Raw genomic sequence first — 26,091 nt, 5'->3', positions numbered from 1 at the left:
ACACTCAACCACTGAGTCATGCTAGCTGGGCCATCCCATTATTCTTTTTCCCCCCACTCCATTATCTTTTGATATTTATTAATGCTGAGAAGTCTGCTGTAAATATAATTGTAATTAATACATCTTTTTCACCTCATATATTTTAAGATTTTCTCATCATGCTTATTGTTTTGAATTGTCATAGTGATATTTTTAGGTGCATATTTCGTTTTATTTATCCTGCCCAGTATCTGAGAACTCACATCTATCTTCAATTCTGGAAAATCTCTTCAAATAATGCTTTATCATTTTTTCCATTAATTCTCCTAAAACACTCCTTTGGATATATATTGGAGTCTTCCATTCTTTCTTCCATGCATCTTAACTATTCTGATTTTTTTTTTTTATATCTTTTTTCCCCCAACTTGCTGCATTCTGAGTGAATTCCTCAGCTATCTTTAAATTTGTAAATGTGCAAATTTGTCCCTTATAGCATTAATGACATCAACTAATTTCTGATATATTTAAAAAGTTATTTTTCATATCCATATGTTTTTTAAATTTCTTATTTTTATTTAATATTTATTGCTCTTTTCAAATTAAGTTATTCCTTAATTTTTCTTTTTGTTGATTTTATTGTTGCCTGTTTTGTTTTTCAAAATAGGTCAAATAATTCCTTGATTTCTGGTTTTGCCAATTGTGTGAACTTACATAATATATAATATTAAAAATACGAATGAGCGGTTAAGATACATAAAAGAGAACTATTGAATTCACCAAGAATGAAGCACATTAGGAGGGGAATTTACTGAGACTGAAGATTATAAATACAGTTGTAGATATGTGGAATTTGTGGGCCTTAGGGAATTCAAGTGGACATATTTAAAAAGTAGTTGGACATGTCATTTCAGTTCTCCTGGTGGCATACCTGGCATGGGAGTATAAATTTAGAATATGCAAGCACACAGGTGAGAGTTGAAGGTATGGGAGTTGATAGTATAATCTAGGCTTATCAAAAAGAAGGGCATGGAAAGGTCAACAATAGAACCATTGGAAAGGCAAATTTAAATGATTCACAGAGAAAGATGAGTTCATAAGAGAGAGAGAGAAGTGGTAAGAAAGGTGGGAGAAAAATGTGTTTAGCACAATGTCACAGAAACCAAGAGAGTGAAATTTAAAGAAGAAAGGTGGGTAGTCAAATGGATTATCAGAATGGTCCATGAGATTTAGCAAAACTTTCACTTTCATAAGTAGTTTCAGGAAAGTGGTAGGTCAAAAAGTAAATAGGGGACTTATTGACAAGATGGAATAATAAATTCATGTTTGAAGCAATCCCTTTGTTCCTAACACATAGCAGTGGCAGAGTGTTTTAAAGTAGAAAAGATAAATAACAATATGGGCAAAATTAGTATCAAAATGTTTAAATAAACAAAAACAAAATTCAGGAGAATACGCATTTGGCCTCTATGTCTAGAAGCAGACAGGAGCAGCTAAGAGTTTCCCTTCTACAGACTAAAAGTGCTCAATCCAAGATGAAAGAAGAAACCAGCTCATTGCTTAAAGCCAGGAGGCTGTGATAGGATTTTTCCATTTGTGAAAGAAATATGGAAAAATCCTGTCCATCAAACTTCTGAGGTGCTTTGTTGAATAGAAACTCTGGGCTTAGTGCGGTGGGAAGACTCAGACGTAGCATGATGATTACACACTTACATAAGCTATCTGTGGCTCCATGATAGTGTTCAATATGATAGCAGGACAGCAGCCCCACTCATCATTATAAAACCTGGTTTAGAACTGGGGGAAAATGTAGAAAATGAAATGGAGGCAAGTGCAAAACTATGAGTCCAGAGTTAGAGAAAGAAAGGAAGAAAAACATTTATGCCAGATTACCTACACAGGGCCACTTCTCACGAATTGAATCAGAAGTTTAGATTCACAGAAGTGAAATGAAGATGTTTTTGTAGAGTAATATATTTTTAAGTTAAATAATAGAATCACTTGTTACTTAGTTATTCATTATAATTCTAAAACTTAACTTTTTTTTATAGTGGGTCATTGAATTGGAAATTTTCCAGTCTTAGTTTTAATAGGTATTTGCCAGATAATTTAAGACTATACCTGAGATGCGTGTTTGGTGCTGATCACACAAGTCCTTCTTATTTCCTTTGTGAATCAGCTGAAGGCAATGCTTAACAGCAGGAAAATGTCAAATAACATTGGGAACACCATCTCTCCTCCCTAGTGACATGATTAATTTCAGAGATGTACTAAGGCCTTTCTTTTATGTATTGTTATCCAGAGTTCATTCAGATTTGTTGTTGGAATTGAGGGCCAAAATCAAAGAGGGAGAAGAGAGAGGAACTGATATTCCTTGAAATCTGCCAAGAACTTTATCTATTTTTTCTCCTTAATTTACTCCTTACAAAAAATGTACGTATCAGCCCAACTGGTGTGGCTCAGTGTTTGAGTGTCGACCTATGAACCAGGAGGTCACAATTCGATCCCCAGTCAGGACGCATGGGTGGGTTGCGGGCTCAATCCTCAGTGTGGGGGATTCAAGAGGTAGCCGATCAATGATTCTCTCTCATAATTAATGTTTCTATCTCTCTCTCTCTCTCTCCCTTCCTCTCTAAAATCAATAAAAACATTATTTTTTTTAAAGTGTACAAATCAGTACCCCATGTTTTAAATGAAAGACCGAAAGACCAGAAAGGTTAAGTGACTTACTAAATTTATACCATTCTGACTCTAATATCCCTTGAGCCCCCTAGATCATGATGTGATGAATAAATGGACCTGCTGAATTTTTCCAATAAAAAAAACCCATATGAATATTCAAGCACAAGGCAGTTATCTGTTGCTGAATGATATTTTATTAGCTTAATAATTTGGGCCTGCCCTTAGCATTAATAAGCTTCAGCACTAGTCGCGAGAGTTTTAGTCACTGGTGAGGAAACGTTCTCGTTTTAAAAAATTCAGTCAGAGAAAGGGCATCTACTTCTTGGAGGCTGCAGTGAGAGAGGGCCTGTCTTCACGAGTGATGGGAATGGTGCGCTCAGGGCCAGAGGCCTGTTTCCTTGGTCCATTCACACTGAGGACCCCATCAGAGGACAGGGATGAGGTGATGGCAAGAGGGTCCACATCTGCTGGGATCCGGTATTTCCTGTGGAACTCCCGGGAAATGAAACCGTGTTCATCCTAATTCAAGAGAAGGAGGAAAGAGGCAGAGAGATGAGAACAGGAAAAAGCAGCACTTGCTTAGAACTCACACATTCCCCTTCCCCCCCACCCCCCACTCCCCCTTTCAGGTGGGACCAATGCCATGGCAACATGAGAGAAAGTTTTTCTATTTGGGGCTAAGATAAAGTTGTCTAGATGGTCACTCCTTCAACGAGAATCTGAGAAATCTGAAACAGGCAAAGCCTCACAACTCTCACACCCTAAGGCGTGGATATGCTTAGAGATATTTCCCAAAGGTTTAGGTCAATGTTTGTTGGGCCTATACGTTTTGGAATATCATCCGGCATTGAAGATCCAAGTGCCTGAGGAAGCTCAGATATTGTTCTGACTCTTCAGGAATGTCCCAGAATGTTCCAGACCAATAGGACTGCTGCCATTAAAAAAAAAGAAAAAGATTCCATCCAGGGAGACTGTGATCCAAACTTAGATTATATACACAAAATGGAAACAGCCTGAGGACCTCAAACTATGCTGTTTATTGTACAAGGCTCCGAGTTATCACTAATTGGTAGAAAACAAACTTATTGAAACACCCTCCTGGAAAGTAATGAGAAGCTGGCTGTTCCATTCTTCAGAATTCTACTAAACCTGCTGAATCTCAAGCATTTATACAGACAGGCTCTCAACAGATTCCGTCTGTGCTCCAGGGTATTAGGAGCTGAGTACTGCTCTGGAACTGAGGCAAACCAAGTAGTTCACTGTTAAGATGGGCTAAAGAGAAGAGGATTCCAGAGCATCAAAAGTCCCAAACTCAAGTGCCTTCAGAGTGCATGCAGTTAATGTCATTAGGTGTCCGACAAGCACTATGCCTAAATCAGTGCTACTCAACCTAGACTGTACATTACAATGACCTGGGGGCTTTTAAAAATGCTGATGCCTCTGTCCCATCCCTAAAAATTCTGATTTAATTGGTCTGAGATGCGCCTTAGCACTGGAATTTTTTAAAATTCCCCTTGTGATTCTAATGTGACCACGGTTGAGAACCACTGGCTTAAATGGGACGTGAACATCCCATCTATCCCATCTAACCCATCTAAGGCAATCAAATAAAATTAAAGCAAACAACAAAGATCACTTCTCTGGCCAAAACAATAACAATACCAGGTCTATCCTGTTGCCAGCCTCAGAGGCTGATGGCAGTGTCTGGCACATAGTATGTATTGAATGAATGAACAGAAGAGAAAAAAAGCTGCACACCTGGCGCTCTTCATGTTTGCCGTGCACCTCAATCACATCTCCCAGCACCTTGACCTTCAGTTCTTCTGGGGAGAAGTGCTTCACATCCAGGTTGACAGAGAATCTGTCTTTCTCCAGACGCATCTAGAAACAGCAAGGTGGGAGAAAGGGGTCAGAGAAATAATGGTCAGAAGGTGCATTAGTGCAGTCTCATCATTCTGCTTTCTTCCCTGGTAGTTTAACCTCTTCTTTTTGGCTAAACATCCCTTTTTGAATAAACATGGCTCTGTGGTGCAGGGGAGCCACCATAGTGGTACCCAAGGCACACCACTTGGTCAATAGGCCCAAACTTTATTTACAGGGACAGGGAAGAAGACAGGCCACCCAGGGGACCAATCACAAGGATGGGTCTGGGCATGGCTTCTGCTGCCTCTCTGACCCCAATGCCTGGCCTTGTCATTTGTCTGTGAAACAAAGGCCCCTTCTTCTTGCTCAGATCTCTGCCAACTTTCCCACCCACTCAATCTGGAATGTTCTGCTGGCCCTGATTGTCCTTCCAAAGCCCTTGCCCACTCAGCTCCTGTTTACTCACACTTGGATATTTTTAAAACAGTGTTATCGGTGACAGCTTCTGTCAACCTTATGTGCTCACCCGGTTTTCCCACCCTCTTAGGACAAGTAGGGGTCCCAAGACTTGACCTACATTCTTTTCTCTTTAGGCTTGGGCCCAGGCTGGTGCCTGACACAGCCCTGAGAAACTGGGAAAATCTTAGAAGAGGAAATGAGGAAGGAAATTGTAGTTGCTGTCTCCAGCTCTACACAGTGGGGATGGAAAGCTCAGGATGGGGTAGTGCTGTCTCCTGGCTCTGAAACATGAAATGATAAAAGTTTCAGGAGAATGAGTATTAGAAGTGGTAAGCAAAGGAGTCTGCAGGCAGCTCTTTCCTTGCAGATCTTTATGAACCAAACCAGAAAGGGGCACCCTACTTAAAAGTTAGGGGATAAAAGAGTATCTTCCGAGCACATGGAAAAAATGTAATAAGTGGGATACAGAGGAGCATCAAAGACAAACAGGTGACTGGAGAAGAAACTAGCAACTTCATCTTTCTTCACTGCAGGATACATAAGTGCCTAAAACACTTAAGACACTTGGACATAGCGTCCCCTCTGACCAGATTCAGACAGAGGAACAGGAGAGCAGATGGAAATGTTTCCAGAAGGTTCTGGAAACTCTCCTGCCTGTGGAGGGGAGACTTACCTCTGAGAGCCCAGTGTCAATCCAGCTGGGTGCCCGCAGGAACGATGGTGGCCGGAGGTAGAAGGGGCTCAGGGACGTAGAAGTCGGGAAGAGGTCAGACTCCAGCAGGTGCTCACCAAAGAACTGGTCAAAGAGGCGGCTGGGGGAGTGGAAAGGGAAGAAGGGGCGTCGGATCCAGGGGTGGTGGATGGCGATGTCCATGGCGGCTGGTGAGTGGCTGGTGAGTGTCGGGGTCAGCTGGCTGGTCAGCTCCTTCAGCTGCAGCTACAGCCAGCCCCTTATATACGCAGCCCTGTGAAGCTTCTGGAATGATGATGTCAGGGGTTTTATTATCCAGCTCACCGCCCGTTCACAGAGACTTGTGATCAGGGATTTGGCAGTGTGACACATACCCAGTACTCACTGAGCTAAGAAAAGAGAAATATAAACACGCCTGGCCTGTCCAGTGACTTGTCCTGGACTTGTTTCACTAGCTTTCTGTCCACACCCAGTGGCACCCTCCCCTCACCGTTTGGGAAACGGTCAGGAATTCCAAGCAGGCTGGCGGGAGGCGGGCGGCGTGCCCCTCCTCCTCTCCAGCCAGCCAGCCAGGGGACACAGGCCAGCAACTATCTTGGGCCTGGGCAGGAACTGGAATCTTCCTTGGCTGGGCCCCAGAGACCTTAACTCTTTGTGGGTCCCTGGAGGGGAGCAGCGATTGCATGCCACTGGCAGGCATCTGCGTGGCTCTCAAGGCTGACCTGGGTTCTGGTGGGGACCCCGACATGCATCTGGGCAGAAAGACCCCTCACCACATACCAGAAAGGGGGGCGGGGGGGGGGTCCCTGCACCTTTCACCTTCCAAGGACCGCAGAACATTCAATAAAGAGCTCTATGAGCAGGGCGCAGGGTGCCTGCGATCGAGGAGAAAGGCGGCGTGGACAATGTGCCGGCTGGGAGGTGCCCGCAGGGCCCTCCCCGCTCGCTCTCAGCCAGGGCCGCTGGCCTCGCTGGTGCCCCGACAGCTGAAGGGCGCGCGGCGGGGGAGCCGGGGGTCCGGCCACACGCAGGCGGCTGGCGCTGGGCGGGCGCCCGCCCTCCGGCCGCGGCACTATTTTGGGTGGTGTCGACCCCGCCCCCACCTCCGCCGCCCCGGCTCCGCAGGCAGCCGGAGGGTCGCGCCGCACCTCGGACCAGGGCCGCCTCCGTCCGCAGCCATGTCCGGCCGCTCGGTGCCCCACGCCCACCCGGCCACCGCCGAGTACGAGTTTGCCAACCCGAGCCGCCTGGGCGAGCAGCGCTTCGGAGAAGGTATGGCCCGAGCGCCGCGCGGCCTCCTGCCCCCACCGCCTGAAATTCTGGGCTGGCCTCCCGACGGCGCTGGCCTCCACCCCACTCCGGCTTAACTGAACTCCCGGGCGAGCCATCTCCTACCCCAGCTCCCACCCGCCCCTCCGCGCGGCTCTCCCCGCTGCCTACTGACCTCAGTGCAGACCTGAGGCCCCGGGCCCTGGCACCTGCCCCCTGCCCCCGGCCCCCTTAGAGTGCCTTCTTGTTCCCTCTGTCCGCCCAGTTCTGCTTGGGTTTGGCCTCCTCCATCCCCATCTCATTTCCTTTCTCAATCCCTCTCCCCACCTGCCTCCTTCTAGCCGTTGTGCCCCCTCCCTCCCCTTCCCTGCTCCTCCACGTCTCCATCACCCCTGCTCCCGCCTCAGACGCCCTCACCCTGTCTCTTGCCTTCTCTCTCTGCCCCCCAGGCCTCCTGCCAGAAGAGATCCTGACCCCCACCCTCTACCATGGCTACTATGTCCGGCCCCGGGCCATCCGAGCTGGGGAGGGCAGCCGGGCGGGGGCCTCTGAGCTCAGGCTCAGTGAGGGCAAGTTCCAGGTGTTCCTGGATGTGAGCCATTTCACCCCAGATGAGGTGACCGTGAGGACTGTGGACAACCTGCTGGAGGTGTCTGCCCGGCACCCCCAGCGCCTGGACCGCCACGGCTTCGTGTCCCGGGAGTTCTGCCGCACCTACGTCCTGCCTGCTGATGTTGACCCCTGGCGGGTCCGCGCCGCTCTCACCCACGACGGCATCCTCAACCTGGAGGCGCCTCGGGGTGGCCGACATTTGGACACAGAAGTCAATGAGGTCTACATCTCCCTCCTGCCTCCACCTCCTGATCCGGAGGAAGAAGAGGAGGCAGCCAGAGTTGAGCCCTGAGTGCCTCAGACCCGGTGCCCAGCCCTTTGTACCTCCCGTGGTGATACAGCTGCTGCCTCCACCCCAGAGACAGCGGCAGCCTTGGGAGAAGGGAAAAGTGCATGGGCCGCAGAGTATGGTTTGGTCCTGTGGGACGTGTCCTAGCCTTTGGTTTAGTTCTAGGTAGAGGTGAATAAACCCAAATCTCTGGGCCTTGTTTGTGCTGCTTCCTATTCTCTGGCCTGGAGGACGGGGTGGGAAGGGAGGAGGAGGGCATAGCTAGGAAACATGGTCCTCAGTTCGATGTGCTCAACATTACAGAACCCCGAGCTCGGATGCTGAGGTCACACCCAAAGCTGACACTGGCTCCAGATCAAATTCCGAGCCATAACTTTCTCACAATGCAACAAAGGAGCGTGATCCCGGGAGGGAAAAGGGATATGCCATCCAGACAACCACAGGGCACTGTCTGAGCTGGTGATTAGAGACACAAAAACGAGGGTCTCCAGCCTGTCTGGCCTGTTTAGGGTAGGGATTGGGAAAACAGGATTTGGCTGGAGAGAGCTGCCTAAAGCCCTGTTTTCCCATACTAAGATCTGTCCACTGATAATGGCCTCTGTCTGAGGAACCAAGTATGTATACGCAGGGGCACAGACACAGAAACCTCTGCCGTTGTCACTGAACTCCATAATCTCCCTGCCCGTTGCACAGCGGAGGCCCGTGAGAGGAAACATTTGCCTCACATCTTGGAACATCCCAGAGGAATCACTTCAGCACCCCCACATAATCCAAGACTAAATGCAGGGGGTCTAGGGCTACTAATGTGAGCTTGATGGCCAGGGAGGTGTCCTCTGGAAGTAGAGGGTTATTATTAGAAATGCTAGAGGCTCGGTGCATGAAATTTGTGCACAGGTGCTGGGGTCCAGCTCCAGCAGGTCCAGGGGTCCCCAAAGGTGTGGACGGAGTCGGCGAAGAAGGAATGACACGGAGACAGCGTTCAGTTGATCAGCAGCCTAGCCAGGATCTCCAGCCAAGTTCTGGTTAGGATCTCCAGCCAGGTTCTGTGTCCATGTTCTCTTGCTAGGTTCTCCAGCCAGGTTCTCCAGGGTCTCCAGCCAGGTTCTGTAGCCATGTTCCCTCGTTAGGTTCTCCAGCCAGGTTCTGTCCAGGTTCTCCAGCCAGGTTCAGTCACCAGGTTCTAGTCAGGTTCTCTTGCCAATTTCTGTAGTCAGGTTCAGTCCAGGATCTTTTGCCATGTTCTCTCGCTAGGTTCTGAGGCCAGTTTCTGTCCAGGATCTTTTGCCATGTTCTCTCCAGCGAAGTTCTTCTGTCTCTAGAGAACGTTCTGTGTAGGTTCTGTGCCTAGGTTCTGTCTCCTAAGTTCTGTGTTCTAAGTTCTGTGTTCTAAGTTCTGAGTCTTGCTGTCTTGTTACATCTGTATTTATACCAGTTGATTCAATCCTATCAATCTCTATTACAAAGGTTAGGGCGTTTCTTATCTCCATTCCAGGGAGTAAAGATTATGTAGCTTAAGCATGATTGTTCGTAGTTAAAGTGATTAATTACCCGCCTGGCACTTAGTTGAGGGGTTTTATTCCCTCCCTAACTTCAGGGGAAAATCCCTACCTGGGGAAACAACCTTTTTCAGAGACCTTGGTTATAGTGCCAAGAAGGTGAGCAAACATATTAAGAACAGTATGCCATATATGCCAGGTCCTTTGAAACAGCAAGGATGGACCGGCTCCCGGCACACTAGGCCTGGCCAGTGATCAGGGCTGATCAGGGTCTTCCTTCGTTCTGTGCTGCCCCCTGGTGGTCAGCACACATAGCGAATGGTCGAACTCTGAGTCAGTGGAACTCTGGAGGGGACAATTTGCATATTAGCCTTTTATTATATAGGATGGTGTGTGCAGGAAAGCCTGAGGTCTGACCCCTCACTTACTTTCTGTAATCAAGAAAGTGTGTGTGTGTATGATTTGGGGAGTGTCCAGAAGATCTCCCTGCTCCAAAATAATCTTTTATGAGGCTGTGATAGACACCTAAAATTCTTCATTAAAGTGGTTGATTCTTAATTTTGTTGGATTAGAGACCAATTTGAAAATATGACAAAAGCAAGCTATAGATGCTCTTACCATAAAAAATACATATGCCCCCAAATTTGGCATAAAATTTGAATAGAGCTCTTGGAGTCCATTTATATGCCCCTTTTAGAGAACTGTGGCTCCTCGGGATAAGAACCCTCACTGGAAGAATCCAATTTTTGGTTGAAGAATTGCCATCAATTTAAAATGAAAGCATACTTCAGAGAAATAACTACTGGCATATTCATTTGTTCATTCATTCAACAAATATTTATCAACCCCCAAGTGATATACTATGGGGGACACACATGGTAAATATAAATCATAAAAACCATAGTCTTTTATTATCTACTCGGGAATCTTAGTCCTTAATTGAGAAGAAAAAGAAGTTTAAAAGATCCTACTCAGACTTCAACCAAAGCAGCTTCACATTGAACTGTTTTGTAACTGGGATTTTTATTTATTTATTTATTTATTTATTTATTTATTTATTTATTATTTTTTTGTTAATCCTCACCTGAGGATATTTTCCCATTGATTCTTAGGGTGAGTGGAAGAGAGAGGGAAAGACAGAGAGAAATATCGATGTGAGAGAAACACATCAATTGGTTGCCTCCTGCTTGAGCCCTGACCAGGGCCCGGGCTGGGAAAGAGCCTGCAGTCAAGGTTCATGCCTGTGATGAGAATTGAACCCAGGACCCTTTGGTCCTCAGCCTGACGCTTTATCCACTGAGCCAAACCAGCTAGGGCTATATGAGCTTTATTTACTTATGTGTTTGTTTGTTTATTCTTTATTGTTTAAAGTATTACATATGTCTCCTTTTCCCCTCGTTGACCTCTCCCTGGCCACTTCCCCCCCCCCCCCCCCAGCACATGCCCTCACCCCATACTGTCTGTGTCCATTGGTTAGGCTTATATGCATGCATACAAGTCCTTTGGTTCATCGCTTACCTCCCCACCACCACCACCACTCCTGCTTTCCCTCTGAGGTTTGACAGTCTGTTCATTGCTTCTGATGAACAGACTGTCTCTGGATCTATTTTTGTTCATCAGTTCATCTTATTTATTATACTCCACAAATAAGTGAGATCATGTGATATTTATCTTTCTCTGACTTATTTTGCTTAGCATAATGCTCTCCAGGTCCATCCATGCTGATGTGAATGGTAAGAGTTCTTTCTTCTTTACAGCAGCATAGTATTCCATCATGTAGATGTACCACAGTTTTTTAGTCCACTTATCTGCTGATGGGCACTTAGGCTGTTTCCAAATCTTAGCTATTGTAAATTGTGCTGCTATGAACATAGGGGTGCATATATCCTTTCTGATTGGTGTTTCTGATTTCTTGGGATATATTCCTAGAAGTGGGATTACTGGGTCAAATAGCAGTTCCATTTTTAATTTTTTGAGGACACTCCATACTGTACTGTTTTCCGCAGTGGCTGCACCAATCCACATTCTCACCAGCAGTGCATGAGGGTTCCTTTTTCTCCACATCCTTGCCAGCCCTTGTTGTTTGTTTGTTGATAATAACCATTCTGACAGGTGTGAGATGATACCTCATTGTTGTTTTGATTTGCATCTCTCAAATAATTAATGACATTGAGCATGTTTTCACATGTCTCTTGGCCTTCTGTATGTCCACTTTCAAAAAGTGTCTATTTAGATCCTTTGCCCACTTTCTGATTGGATTGTTTATCTTCCTTTTGTTAAGTTCTATGAGTTCCCTATAAATTTTGGATATTAAACCCTTACTGGATATAACATTGGCAAATATGTTCTCCCATACAGTGAGCTCTCTTGTTGTTTTGTTGATGGTTTCTTTTGCTGTGCAGAAGCTTTTTATTTTGATGTAGTCCCATTTGTTTATTTTTTCCTTAGTTTCCATTGTCCTAGGAACAGTATTGATAAAGATATTGCTACAACATATGTCTGATATTTTGCTGCCTAGGATTCTTCTAAGATTTTTATGGTTTCCCATCTTATGTTTAAGTCCTTTATCCATTTTGAGTTTATTTTTGTGTATGGTGTAAGTTGGTGGTCTAGTTTCACTTTTTTGCATGTATCTGTCCAATTTTCCCAGCACCATTTATTGAAGAGACTGTCTTGACTCCATTGTATGCTCTTGTCTCCTTTGTCAAATATTAATTGAGCATAATGGCTTGGGTTGATTTCTGGGATCTCTGTTCTGTTCCATTGGTCTATATGTCTGTTCTTGTGCCAGTACCAGGCAGTTTTGAGAACAGTGGCTTTGTAATATAGCTTGATATCTAGACAACGCTCTCTTAAACACACTGCCTTTTGACAACATAACTTGAAAATCAACATAGAGTACTAAAATTATTATTCCAGCCCTGGCCAGGTAGCTTGGTTGTTGGTTGGAATGCCATCCTCATGTGCCAAGGTTGCATGTTTGATTGATCCCTGGTTAAGGCACATGCAGGAGTCAACCAGTGAATGCCTAGGTGGACGAAACAACAAGTCAATGTTTCTCTCTCTAAAAAGAAAATAAATAAATAGATAAATAAATAAAAGACTTAATCCAGTCATGGACTGACTGGTACAGACTTCAGTGGAATAATCAATGCCCTTGTTTATCACTCTGGACTGCTCTTAATGCTGCTTTAGGTGGATCTGGCTACCACAACACACTGTTGTTTCCTTTGGATTTTCGGGCCATATAGAATCTCTTAAGTGACTTCCTTCAAATTAGAGAAATTGGCTGGAAAGGGACCAAATTTGCAGAGCTTTGAGTGCCAGGCTAAGATGTTTGTGTCACAGGATGAAAAGAATACAGGTAATGGTAGAGTACAGAATGAATTGCCGGGGAGAGGCATGGCCATGAAATAAGTGGCCGTGCAATGATCCAGCACAAGATAATAAAGATGCTTTGCCATCTGACGATTAGCTGAAAACAAGAAATAATAACAATAGCTTGGGCTTACTGAGAGCTCCTATGTGCCAGGCCCTGGGCTAGAGCTTTATATACATTATTTCATTTCATCTTCACCACAATCTTATAAGGCCCTCACTCTTATTGTTGCATTTTTCATCAGGAAAGAAGATGGGGAAGAGTGAAGAGTCCAGGGTACTCTCTGTGGAGTGCAGGGTGGAGTGGTGGGTCCTGAATACCAATAAGGAGCAAATACCTGGACATCTGAACAAGGCAGATGGGGGTGGGAGCACTGGAGACAAGCTTTATGGGTTTCAAAAATTCTCCTAGAGCCCATATTCTCTACAGAGGGATTTGCTTGACTGCATCCTAGTTGCTGGTGAGTGTGGAATGAATGTAATGTTAGGTCATTGGAAGGAGGAGCTGAGTTGAGCTGTAAGTGGGGATTCTATAGTTCTGTGCTGGGAATGGGGAAGTGAGTGGTTAAGGAGTGCTGAGGCCATTGCAATCATATGATTCTTTACCAGAAAGGGGATTGGGCAATAGGTTCGGTCCTTCATTATTACAGTCCTAAGAAAAAAGTGATTTGCCCACGTTAATTCCAATAGCAAGGGAGAAAGAATAAAAAGAAATCTATTTACCTAATGTTTCCTAGAGACAACAGTTTCCAAACCCAGATTCTGGACAGGGATAATGAAAAACTGATACTGATAACCTTGAAAGTGAAACTCAATTAGAGCTGAGTAGTGCTGGGAAACAGAAGGTGAGACTCTTTACTCCATTTTAGAGGACATAGTTCAATAACAGTGCGATATCATGAAAAAACATTTCCTAAGGAAGTCCAAAGCCCTTTTCTAGCTCAGGTTTCTTTTCATTGGAGCTTGAAGCTCAAAGTTCATGGTTTCATCAAAGCGGCTCCAAATCCCCAAGGTGAGGTAGCTCTCACCTGGAGCCCGTGTGTGTTCCTCTACCCTTTGGCTGGGCGCAGTCACCTGGGAATCATTCCAGCAGGTGGCTTCCAAAGTGCAACCTGCTAGGTTGAAATCTGACACTGACAGACTGCCTGGGAGCTGCTACTGAAAACTAAACCAGGAACCAGGAAATGCACAAGCTCTTTATGTAGATAAACAGCGAGGCTCCCTCGGAGACAGAGCACCATGGGAAACCGGCTCTGCTGCGGGGGAAGCAGGTGAGTAGGGGGCAAGGGGAGAGGGTAACATCGGTGTGGGTTGACATGGAGGCCCTGAGAATAAGATCGAGCTGCAGATAGTTCTCTGCCAGCCTCCCACTGCCACTTTCCTCCGTCTGGCACCTCCCTATGCCTCCACCAGAACAGCACCTCCTTCTGTGCTCACTCCTTTCAAGAGACTTCAGAAAACACAGCCACTCCAGCTGTCAGTAGAATGTCCAAAGCAGGGATGGAATGGTGACCTGGCATTGTTTCTCTTTGTCCTCCTCTTCCTCTCCTCTCTCTTCTTCCCACTTCCCTCCTTCCCCAGATGATGATAAGAATTGTAGCACTTGTAGCTTACCACTTTACAATCTCATTTACTTTTCCCAACTATTCTATGCGAGAGGTGGCTTACATCTCCTCCTGTTTTTACAGCTGAGAAGCTGAGGCTCAGAGCAGTTGTCTGAGGCCACATGGCTAGTAAGCACGTAAACCAAGATTCCAATCTAGATCTGTCTGATTTCAGAGCTCATGCCTTAAACCACTGCGTAATACTGCCTCCCAAGTCAAGCAACTCAACATTGGAGAAATGTTTATTTAAAAGGGCAGAAGAGGAGAGGAGACCCATGGAATATCTGAATATAACTTTCACACTTATTTGCTGTGTGACCTTAGGCAAATCCTGTTACTTCTCTTTTTTTCTCATATATAAAATACAGATGACATGACCTATGATATCTAAAATATAGATAACATGACTTATGTCATTTAGATGACAGGTTTGAAGAGCAGAGGACATGTGAAAGGCTCACTGTAAATTAATTGTAATGTCTTTATTGTTCTTTCCCAGAGTTTTCATCACTAGAGACCCCCGGACCTGGTTTTATATAACCAATGCCTTCTTAGCTATACCTTTCCAAGCCTGGGGCAGTGTTGAGGATGCCTTGTTTATGAATAAAGCATCATTATATTTAAAGAGATAATTGAGGTACATTGAAAAAGGCATATGAGTTGGAGTCAGTACATTGGATTCAAGTCCTGTTCCTATTACGCATTCATTTATCCATTCATTTCTTTTTTCTTTTTTCTAAAATATATTTTTATTAATTTCAGAGAGGAAGGGAGAGGGAGAGAGAGATAAAAACATCAATGATGAGAGAGAATCATTGATTGGCTGCCTCTGGCACACCCCCTACTGGGGATCGAGCCCACAATCTGGGCATGTGCCCTTGATCAGAATTGAACCCAGAATTGGACCCTCAGTCCACAAACCAACGCTCTATCCACTGAGGCAAAACAGCTAGGGCTCTATTCATTTCTTAAACAAATATTTTATTCAATACCTATATGTACTGGGCATACTGATAGATGCAGAAGACATAGTAAAAATAGGAAATTTGGTCTCTGCTTTCTTGAGTAACATAACGTTTTTAGGGCCTTAGCTGACCGATCTGTAAAATGGGAATAATAATACATGCTTCCTGATATGTTGTCAGGATTGCAAAAAAAAAAACAAAAAAAAAAAAACAAAACAAAACATTTTTTAAACTCTGAAATGTCCTACAGATATAAGATATCCAGAAATATCTAAGAGCACCTAAAGAGCCCTAACTGGTTTGGCTCAGTGGATAGAGGATTGGCCTGTGGACTGAAAGGTCCCAGGTTTGATTCTGGTCAAGGGCATTTACCTTGGTTGCGGGCACATCCCCAGTAGGTGTGCAGGAGGCAGCTGATCAATGTTTCTCTCTCGTCGATGTTTCTAACTATCCCTCTCCTTCCTCTCTGTAAAAAATCAATAAAATATATATTTAAAAAAAATAAAAGCACCTAAAGAAGGGGGTGTAATAGCTTCTTTCACTTCCTTCCTTCCCAAGTCTTCATGTTCTTCCTTTTGGTTATTTTTTCCTCTGATGGTGGTAGTCATAGTTGTCAGCTTTGACTGATGCTCTTTGTATGCCAGGCAGCTAGCTGAATAGTTTACATTTATTATCTTGTTTTATTCTTACAATAATCCCATAAGGTTTAGGTTCTTTTGTCATCCTCATTTTATTGATTAAAAAATGGAAGCCTAATAAGTTAAAACTTGCTGAAGGTCACACAGCTAGTCTGATAGCATCAGTCTGACTCTAGAGCCTGGCTAGAAACACTATACCAGATAGTCTAACCAAATTACAGGGTGGGACAAAGTAGGTTTATAGTTGTGAGTACGTGAAACAGAGTTTATTCTTGTATTATTGTTGTATTATTTTCCATCCGAACAAGTGTAAACATACTTTTGCCCACCCTGTATATTTTTTCCTCTCAAAGTATTAGTAGGGCTGGGTAAATAGTATTTCTCATAATCTCAATAACTTCCAGAGATTTAAAGATACTATGATAATTAAAGAGATTTTTATTTTAAAATATTTTTCTTATTACAAAGTGATATTTAATCATTGTAGAACATTTGGAAAACACCAAAGAGCAGAAAATAAGAACCATAAATAAAAGCACCCAGAGCCGAAACCGGTTTGGCTCAGTGGATAGAGCGTCGGCTTGCGGACTGAGGGGTCCCAGGTTCGATTCCGGTCAAGGGCATGTGCCTGGGTTGCGGGCACATCCCCAGTGGGAGATGTGCAGGAGGCAGCTGATCGATGTTTCTCTCTCATCGATGTTTCTAGCTCTCTGTCTCTCTCCCTTCCTCTCTGTAAAAAATCAATAAAATATATTTAAAAAAATAATAATAATAAAAAAATAAAATAAAAGCACCCAGAGATGACAGGAACATTTGATTATATTTCCATGTACTCTTTTTAAAATGCCTATGTAGATGGTTTTTTATCCCAAAACATATCTTATTACATTTTTAAACTTAATATGGAAGAAAATTTTCAATGCTATTAGGTGTTCTTCCAACATTTTTCTTAAATGGATGTGTGATTTTCCATTGATTAGAGATGTCATTTATTCAATCAGTTCCCAATGTTGGGCATTTAAAATATTTACTGTTTTTCGCCATTGTAAATAATGCTATATTAAGTATTCATATTTGCACCTGCCAGATTATTTCTTAGGCTATGGAACTGCTATACCAAAGGGTACACACATTTGTTTAAGGCTTTTTATACGCATTGCCAATTGCATTCTAGAAAGATTGCACCAATTTTTACTCCTACTACCCATATGGGAGAGTGCCCATTTAGTTTCCTTAATTCTAAGCTAAAAATAAAGTCTTGTCACCAAAGAGTAACTGCATATTCCATTTGGGTTGTGTCCAGGCATTGTGCAATATCGAACTTGGGAGCAGGCTCCATTTACTAAAATTGGGTTGCCCAACCCTATGTCATTTTAGAATTAATATTTTCTTTATCCATTTAAGTAGAAGTAATTAGGAAGACAATAGTGACAAAGGGCAGGGAATTAGAGGCTACCAGGGGTGGGCAAACTTTTTGACTCGAGGGCCACAATGGGTTCTTAAACTGGACCGGAGGGCCAGAACAAAAGCATGGATGGAGTGTTCGTGTGAACTAATATAAATTCAAAGTAAACATCATTACATAAAAGGGTACGGTCTTTTTTTTTTTTTTTTTTTTTTTAGTTTTATTCATTTCAAACGGGCGGGATCCGGCCTGTGGGCCATAGTTTGCCCACGGCTGGTAGGCAGCGGTAAGAGAAAGGAAGAACTGAAGTAGCCAAAGAGGAAGTAGAAAGACCCAGAAATAGTTTCAATGCCTTTCTTCTGAATCACCTGTAGCATTCAGATAGTGACTAACAGCTCTCAACTCAGCAAGCTGCGTTAAAACCAAAAATCTCACCGGAACACAAATCTCTGTCAGAAATGGGGGGGGGGGGGGGGGAGGAGGTCCTGATTTTTCCATAGTAGTAAAATGGACATGGTTTGTAAGTTTTCCTCTCTTTTTAAGTAGCAATAAAAGGAAACTTCCTTCAGAAGACAGAAGTCAGACAAATAGGGTTGGCCAGGGTGAGAGCTGGAAATGTACTAGCAAGAAAAAGCATGGGAGTAAGCTCCAAACTATTTAGTCTATTTCCTCAGACAAGTGTTTCTCTGGCCATAAAACAGTTGACAATCATAGACACACCGGCTCCATTGGGGACCCTAGGGGCTCAGAAATGAGTATCAGAGATCTGCCCTGTAGTGAGCTTGGGGTAGCTGAGTCACTCACCAAATTCAAAGCTCCCTGTGCTATGGGCCTTAAAGGTTAAACATCTCACACTTTTGTTAATTAAACACAAGGACAGGGAAGCAGGGAGGGAGGTCACCTGTTAGGAAAGGGCTTTGAGGAGCCCTAACTAGTGAGCCCTGGTTGTGGCAGCGCCTGTGACTCCCAGAATGAGAACCCCAGACTGGCAGAGACCCCTAAAAAGGCAGGGAAGCAGAAGCAAGAGGGTCTCTGAATCCAGGAATAGCCCATTATTTGGCCAGTTTCCCTCACCCTCTGCTGGAATTAGCCTGTTAGACAATCTCAGAATAACGCTCAACCCAGCTTCCTCCCTGGCATGTAATGACTGGCTGCCTGAGTCTGTATTTTGGGTTTGGTTATGTCAGTTGTTCCACTCCGCCTTCCAGAACCATCTCTTTGGGAGAGGTGTGGTATCCTTGATAAATGCTTTGGGGCTGGCTCAGGGTGACTTGTTAGGAGGGGAGGGAAGCCCATCCTAGAATGTTAAAGCGATCACAGAGCAAATGATGAAGGAGGGAAGATAGAGGCCAGGTCTCTTACACATGGGTGATCTGTTTTTCCTTTCACAGGAGCTGCCCATCAATCTTCCAGAGGAAAAAGAAAATGGGTAACTGGGGGAGGAGAGGGACTGGGTGGGGCCAGGGTGGGGAGCTGGTAGCAAATTAGAGAAGATAACAGAAGTGGTGTCTTTGGAAGGAGCATAAGGGTGGGAAAGGGTAGTGTTGGGAGGGATAAGGGGAGACAGTGCACTACAGAGAACCTTTAGGTTACTGGGTTCAAGACCAGCTCTGAAACTCTTGGTCTCGTTCTATTATTGCAGTGGGCAAGGTTGTTTGTTCATGCTTTCAGTCATCCACCAAAATTTACTGAGCACTTATATTGTATGTGAGGCACTGAAGGAACCCGAGGAGAGAGAAAGGCACAAGAGGAAGGACACACGGTGTTGGCCCTAAAAGAGGGGAAGGTCAAGTTTGAGAGATAGATATGCAAACAAGTAACCATAACGTCATCTACTAGTGCTATAAGAGATGCATACTCCTGCTGTGGGAGAATGGCAGGAAACACCAATGTTGAAGAAGTAACATCAAGTTCACAAGTTGGAAGAGGAGCAGGGAGGAGAGGCTATTTTAGGCAAGGGAATTATCTTATGCAGAAAAAAGAAAGGAGTGACCAGTTGTTTGGTAGCTAAGCACTTAGCACACTGCATTGTAATAGTCTGTGTACTTCTATGTCTCCCCTAGTGGACTGTCAGCTCCCTGAGGCAGAGGAAGCAGCCTACTCATTCTATCCCCACAATGTGGCGGAGAGCCTGGAATCTAATGGGCTCTCAATATGTATTTGTTGAACTCTGTTAGGGACCAGAGAAAGATGAGGATGGAAGATATTATGGGCAGATTGTAAAAGGGCCAGATTGCATTCCCTACTAAAGAGTTTGGATGTGGGAATGATGGGAGTGAAGAAGGTGAGAACAGACGTAGGGAGATTAGTTAGAAGCCCGCCATAACAGTTTAATAGAGGTTTGAAGATGGCGACCTCAGTAGACACAGGGAAGAGTGAATGGGTTTAAATTGGATTTCCTCCTCCCAGGGGGTCAACCCAGATGGGCACTGAAGCAGCAGCGGCAGAAGCAGAGTGGCACAAAGGTAATGACAGGCCTCTGTCCCTGCCCGAGGGCGGCTCGGGCTAGGGATGTCAGGCCTCCGCCTTCTCCCCTGGAACAGACAGGTCTCAGTCATCTATAGAACTTGCCTGTTCTGCCCTTCCTCCTCGGTGCCCCCCTAATGGAGCAAAATAGAGGGACATCATGGAAGGTGGGGGGCCAAACCAATCCAAGGATCTCTCTTAATGTTGTCCATTCCTGGTAGGGCCATGTCACAACAGGACATGCGCGTAAGCAGGTGTTGGAGCAGCCGGCGTCTCAGCAGCGGAAGCAAGGCCCCAGGTCAGACGACAGCAACTTACATTACGCAGTCATTCAAGTGTGCAGCCAGCCCCAGCCACGCTCTGCCCGGGAGCTGAAGCACCTGCAGTCAGAAAATGCTACAGAGTATGCCACCCTTTGCTTCCCCCAGGCCACGCCCTGCTATGACAGCAAGAATGGGACGCTAGTGTGAGCCTGGGGGAAGAAGGACCAGCTTCCATCATTTCACCAGGACTCCCGTGAGACAATGAGCTGTTTTTGGAGAACTGGGTGGCAGCCCAGGAATGGTGCCACATTTTAAGTTTAAAGAATTCAGGAGCCCCTGGAATTGTGTCCCCAGTCTTGCTCTCTCCCCATATGCCTATCTCTTATTTGCCGCCGTGAGCTTGGAGTTGTATTTGGGTCAGTCAGGGGTGGATGGAGTTGCACTTAAAACGAGGTGGTAGGTTGAGTGTGCGGGAAGGTAGGTTTGGATCCTACCTTTGCTCCTACTCTCAAAAAGAAAAAAGTGCGGGAAAAACAGGTTACCCCTTAAGTACTTGAGCTGACCTTGTTGAACTTAATTTAATGATGCCCTGTTGCGTACCTGAAACTGCAAAGCTGAAGAAGAAAGAGGTGCTCTGAAAAGGCCTCGTGGGCTTTGTACACAGCCCTGGGCCTGGCTGGGCCATTTGCTCAGTGGCTGGGTCCACGTCCAGACCTGAACAGACACCTGAGGCTTGGAGGAAGCATTTTCCAAGCATCCATTACCAGGACCTCGAGTCACTGATACTGACAGCACTGCGTGGCCAGACCGTAGGTTCTCGAAGGTGCTGAGCCGCTAGGAACAATAAACCTCTTACGGAACACGCCTGGTGCGCTTTCTGGGGCGAGCACCTGCGGGCTCCACGCCGGCAGGTGGAGAGGCCGCCGGGGCGGAGCCAGGGAGTGGTTGGCACCGACCGGAGGCGAGCTCCCTTCTGCACGGAGTCCGGGCCGGTAGGAGGCGCCTCTGTACAGACCGGGACCCGGTCCTGGAAGTCCGAGGGCGGGACCCAGGCTCGCAGGAGGCGGGTCAGGCAGACACATAGGGGGTGGGGTCAAGTCCGGGAACAGCTGCGATCTCCAGGCCGTTAGAGGGCGGGGTGGGGCGGGCAGGGGGCGGGGTCTGGGCCGGCAGAAGGCTGGCGGTCCGTGGGAGGCTGGCTGGGCGGGCCTCCGCGTCACCATGGCAGCGAGAACGCAGCGGCGACGCTGTCGCTGAACGCGGCCCTGCTCCGAGGGGCTGGGGACCGCGATGGTGAACCAGAGCGACCGTCGGACCGATGATTGAAGAGGTAAGTGCTGAAAGGCGGCGGGTAACTGGGAAGTACTATCAGCTGAGCGGCCAGATCAGAACTGGGGATACGCGGAGGGGCGAGGGGGGGCGAGAAGGAGGAGGCAGAAGTTTGGAACCCGCTCTGAGCTCACAGGTTCTTAGTGTGCATTCCTGACTCAGACTTCCAGAACTTGGAGGCAAGCGGTAATGCGCTTCCCTTTCTCAACCTGGACACCGTCGTCCCTAAATACGGCTGGCCCTCGGCTTGTCCCGGAGAGGGATGGCTGCTTAAGATGGATAGAGTACTGAAAATGGAATCACAGCTCAAAAGAGTTGGTAATATTAGTATCAGCTTCCTGAGTGTGAGAATTTTTAAGCACCGGGAATGTTATGTAGTGTGTAGTCAAAGGTCGGCCCCATTAGCATCCTGATCACTGTTTTCCTGGCCTGTTCCCTGGCACAGACCGAGTGAAGAGGTGGCTAGAAAACTGCCTCCACCACTAATTGGCGGGGCCTATTTCCTATTCGCCGGGGGCAATGAAATGAACGCTATTTCCAAGAGTTATTTACTGTGGCGGCCAATTAAGATGATGTAGATGATAGCACTTTGTAACTGTAAAGTGCTATAAAAACTTCTGCTGCAGAATATAAATGCTGCCTTTCTAGTTTAATACTGAATTCCTGAGAAGACGGGAAGTGCATGTCAGAAGCAGAGCTCCCAGTATCTCTCCTGCTTGTCTTCGGAATCTTTGCTCTGGTCTTAGACTGATATATGTGAGGAGAAGGGAAAATGCATCCTTGTTTCACGAATGATAGGGAAGCATTACTCTTTAGTTTACTACCATTCAAACCTAAGTGACTAGTTTTTTAAATGCCCCCGTTGTGATGATAAGACCGTGGGCTGGAGTTCCTGTTAACCAGCATCTATTTCTGATACTTAGACTTACATTGGTAGGTTTGAGGCAGGGGCTGACCCCACTAGGTTGGTTTAGCTTTTGGAATTTTATTTTTTTCCTGTCCTGTATTTTTACACATTTCTTCCTCCTCTTATTTCAAGGTGGCTCTGGCCTGGCTCTTCTAGAGACGGTGAAGATGGGGACCCATGTGGTTATGAGACTCTGTAGCTCCCTGGTGCCAGCAGAGCCCTCTGTAAGTTTCTGGTGTACTTTTTAGAGGAGCATGCCAACAGTACTGGATTTTCAGTACAGTTCTACAGCCCGGGGGTTTCTCCATAAGGACTCAGATCCTGGAACTAAATTATATTTGCTTTCTTTTCTTTTTTTTTTTTTTAAACATACATATTTTGACTATATTTTATTGATTTTTTACAGAGAGGAAGGGAAAGGGATAGAGAGTTAGAAACATCCATCAGCTGCCTCCTGCACACCCCCTACTGGGGATATGCCCGCAACCAAGGTACATGCCCTTGACTGGAATTGAACCTGGACCCTTCAGTCCGCAGGCCTATGCTCTATCCACTGAGCCAAACCAGTCAGGGCTTGCTTTCTTTTCTTGCTTCCCCTTATGGAAACTCTACTTATCTTCATCTGAAATTAATAAAACCAGGCAGAGGTTGAAAAATTCTACAAATTAATCGGAACATATGCATTGTTTAGGATTTAAATAATGTTTTTGTAAAAACAAGTATGTTAATTATAGAGCATTTGAAAAATATTGCAAACCATGATTTTAAAAAATGTATAATCCTTCCATCCAGAAGCAATCACTCTAAATACTTTAGAATGTTTTCTTGTAGTCTTTTTTTCCATGTGTATTATTGACATATTTGAGGTCATATATACATACTTTTTGACTTTTGCTTTTTTAACTTAATGTTTGTTGATACAAAATTATTAAAATGTTTGTTTTAATGTGGGTACAAATGTTTGGAAAACATTATAATGTCTGTAATTTTCTTTGCCTTTCCACTATTGTTGAACTGTTATGTTTCACTCTCCCCATTGTAAAAAATAATTCTCATTTAAGACTATTTTAATTAGGGCAGAGTCCCAGCAGTGGAATCCCTAGGTCAAAGGATGTGAACATTTTAAGTAATAAGTTACCTTTTAACAGAAGAATTGTGGTGTCAGATTTTGTATGCATTCTGAAGAAGACAGAGGGACATTAGTTGGGAGATAGAAAGGCCCGATGGCTTCCTCTTGCAATGAGACCTTGAGTCCTGCAAAAAGACTATTTCATGAGAGTGTAATTAGTAATGTGGAGTCCTAACGCATTATGCAGTGGTTCTCAACCTTCCTAGTGCCGCGACCCTTTAATACAGTTCCTCATGTTGTGGTGACCCCCAACCATAAAATTATTTTCGTTGCTACTTCATAACTGTAATTTTGCTACTGTTATGAATCGTAATGTAAATATCTGATATGCAGGATGTATTTTCATTGTTACAAATTGAACATAATTAAAGCATAGTGATTAATCACAAAACAATATGTAATTATATATGTGTTTTCCGATGGTCTTAGGTGACCCCTGTGAAAGGGTCGTTCGACCCCCAAAGGGGTCTCGACCCACAGGTTGAGAACCGCTGGCATTATGAATGCAGTCCAAAGACATGGGGAGAAACTCAAGGATCTCTTCCAAAATATCCACCAGATGTCGCTCGTCTTAGTTTAGTTTTTACCTGCAGGATAGCTGGCAGAAAACTTCGAAACGTAAATTTTAAAAATTCATGTTAAATATATTTGCATATTTGCTTTGGTTCAGTTTATATTAAGCACTAGCATCTGGTGATTACTTTGGCAACACCCTACTCTAGTCTCTCACCATTCTGTCTCTTTTTCCCTTTTTCTACCCACTCAGTCTGTCACACTTTGTACACTCTGTCCCCACATAATTAATATCGGAGTCTCGGCTTTACTAGTCTTTGTTTTACTACTCTTTTTTTAGTCTTTTTTCTTGCTTGTGTGTGTATGTATTTATGTGTATCTCAGTTCTTGAAATTTTTTCTTAAAAAAATAAAAGAATAGGACCTGGCATATAATATCATATAATAGATGCTCAACATATAATTAATGAATAATTAATGAAAGAACACATTGATGAAGAGAGAAAAATATAAAAGGATACCAGAAATAATTATTATTATTGTTAAAACGTTTTTATTAATTTGCTTTTCTTTTTTAAAATATGTTTTTATTGATTTTTTTTAGAGGGGGAGGAAAGGAAAGGGAAAGGGATAGAGGTATAGAAACACTGATGAGAGAGAAGCATCGATTGGCCACCTCCTGCACGCCCGTCCGCCCCCCCCCCCCCCCGCCCCTTACTGGGGATCGCGCCTCTATCTGGTCATGTGTTCTGACCAGGAATTGAACCAGTGACCTTTTGGTGCATGAGATGATGCTCAATCAACTGAGCCACACTGGCCAGGGCCAGAAATTATTTATATTTGTCTTGGAAATACAGTAAAAGAGACAAAGATTCACATTCCTAAATTAACTATATAAGTTAATGTTCCATATGATATCATACATGCTATGACCTTTGAATTTTGAAGAGAGGAAGATTCATTCATTTAGTCAGTCAATATCTATTGAGCATCTACTATGTATCAGGAAATATTCTTAGTTTCCAAGATTAACCAGTAACAAAACAGACACAATTCCCTGTCCCCATGGGGAATTTTACATTCTGGGCAGGAGGATGCTGACAATAAACAAATGAACAAGTAAACATAGGATATACAAGATGGGATGAATGCTGGGAAGAAAAAAAAGATAAATCAGGTTTGGGAGTGCTGGCGTAAGGGATGCTGTCATTTTAACTAGAGTGATCAGAGAAGGCCAAACAGCTAACTTGACATTTGAGCAGGAATGAACCATGGGCTATCTGGGAGGTGAGTGTTCCAGACAGATTATGATCATATCTGTCTTTATTTTAACAAAATCAAGAGTGGTCAGAGAAGTTTCACAAAGAAGTGGGACTTGAATTAGGCATAGTGAAGACCTGAGTAGCAGAAGTGTGGCAGCCTTTTTTCCTCTCTCAGCCCTCATGCGACTGCCTGCACCCTCCTTCTTCCTCTGCTGCTGCCCAGCTCCAGGATCAGGGAAGCCATGGGTTTTGGAGACCTGAAAATCCCCACTTGCCTCCCGGTGCTCAGCAACTACCTGGTGGACAAGCGCTATATCAAGGGGTATGTGCCATCACAAGCAGATGTGGTATTTGAAGTGGTGTCCAGCCCAATACCTGTCAGCTTGTATCATGCCCTACATTGGTATAATCACATCAAGTCTCCCGAAAGGGAAAAGGCCAGCCTGCCAGGAGTGAAGAAAGCTTTGGGCAATATGGAAGACACCCCAGGAAGTGGAGCTACAGATAGGAAAGACAATGATGACATTGATCTCTTTGGATCTGAGGAGGAGGAGGAAAGTGAAGAAGCAAAGAGGCTAAGAGAAAATGCCTTGCACAGTATGAGTCAAAGCCAAAAACCTGCACTTGTTGCCAAGTCTTCCATCTTATTAGATGTGAAACCTCGGGCTGTTGAGATGGAAATGGCAAAATGAGAGGAGTGTGTCAGGAGCATTCAAGCAGACGGCTTGGTCAGGGGCTCTTCTGAACTAGTTCCAGTATGGCATGGAGTTTATAAACCTCAAATACAGTGTGTAGTAGAAGACGATAAAGTTGGAACAAATATGCCAGAGGAATGGATCTCTGCTCTTGAGGACTATGTGCAGTTCATGGACATGGCTGCTTCCCACAAGGTCTAA

At 44.7% G+C, this 26,091-nt stretch overlaps 3 protein-coding genes and 1 pseudogene across 7 annotated transcripts; 3 read left to right on the top strand and 1 right to left on the bottom strand.

Annotated features, from left to right (window-relative positions):
- Window positions 1-2,832: 2,832 nt before the first annotated feature.
- On the bottom strand, window positions 2,833-7,363 carry CRYAB (crystallin alpha B). Of its 4 annotated transcripts, none has more exons than XM_081099641.1 (4): window positions 7,358-7,363; window positions 5,654-5,792; window positions 4,417-4,539; window positions 2,833-3,177 (listed from the first exon to the last, which is right to left on the bottom strand). In XM_081099641.1, exons 3-4 carry the CDS (start codon window positions 4,537-4,539, stop codon window positions 2,974-2,976), a joined length of 327 nt encoding a protein of 108 aa, XP_080955767.1. In that variant the 5' UTR covers window positions 5,654-5,792; window positions 7,358-7,363; the 3' UTR covers window positions 2,833-2,973. The 4 variants fall into 4 exon arrangements, with proteins under 4 accessions (XP_080955767.1, XP_080955766.1, XP_080955765.1 ...); XM_081099640.1 differs by lacking the exon at window positions 7,358-7,363 and adding an exon at window positions 7,116-7,328; XM_081099639.1 differs by lacking the exon at window positions 7,358-7,363 and adding an exon at window positions 6,820-6,881.
- On the top strand, window positions 6,819-8,036 carry HSPB2 (heat shock protein family B (small) member 2). The gene is made up of 2 exons (XM_081099642.1): window positions 6,819-6,943; window positions 7,390-8,036. The coding sequence occupies exons 1-2, from the start codon at window positions 6,850-6,852 to the stop codon at window positions 7,842-7,844; spliced, it is 549 nt and encodes a 182-aa protein (XP_080955768.1). The 5' UTR covers window positions 6,819-6,849; the 3' UTR covers window positions 7,845-8,036.
- A 5,880-nt stretch (window positions 8,037-13,916) lies between these two features.
- LOC308524886 (uncharacterized protein C11orf52) lies at window positions 13,917-20,914 on the top strand. The gene is made up of 4 exons (XM_081099489.1): window positions 13,917-13,986; window positions 18,719-18,756; window positions 19,737-19,792; window positions 20,015-20,914. Exons 1-4 carry the CDS (start codon window positions 13,955-13,957, stop codon window positions 20,261-20,263), a joined length of 375 nt encoding a protein of 124 aa, XP_080955615.1. The 5' UTR covers window positions 13,917-13,954; the 3' UTR covers window positions 20,264-20,914.
- Window positions 20,915-25,437: 4,523 nt separating this feature from the next.
- LOC308524708 (elongation factor 1-beta-like) lies at window positions 25,438-26,091 on the top strand (annotated as a pseudogene). The gene has a single exon. The product of its transcript is annotated as an elongation factor 1-beta-like (transcript).

This window comes from Myotis nattereri (assembly GCF_964212035.1).
Source record: "Myotis nattereri genome assembly, chromosome: 9".
Taxonomy (NCBI): domain Eukaryota; kingdom Metazoa; phylum Chordata; class Mammalia; order Chiroptera; family Vespertilionidae; genus Myotis; species Myotis nattereri.
This window is presented reverse-complemented; position numbering and strand designations above follow the sequence as displayed.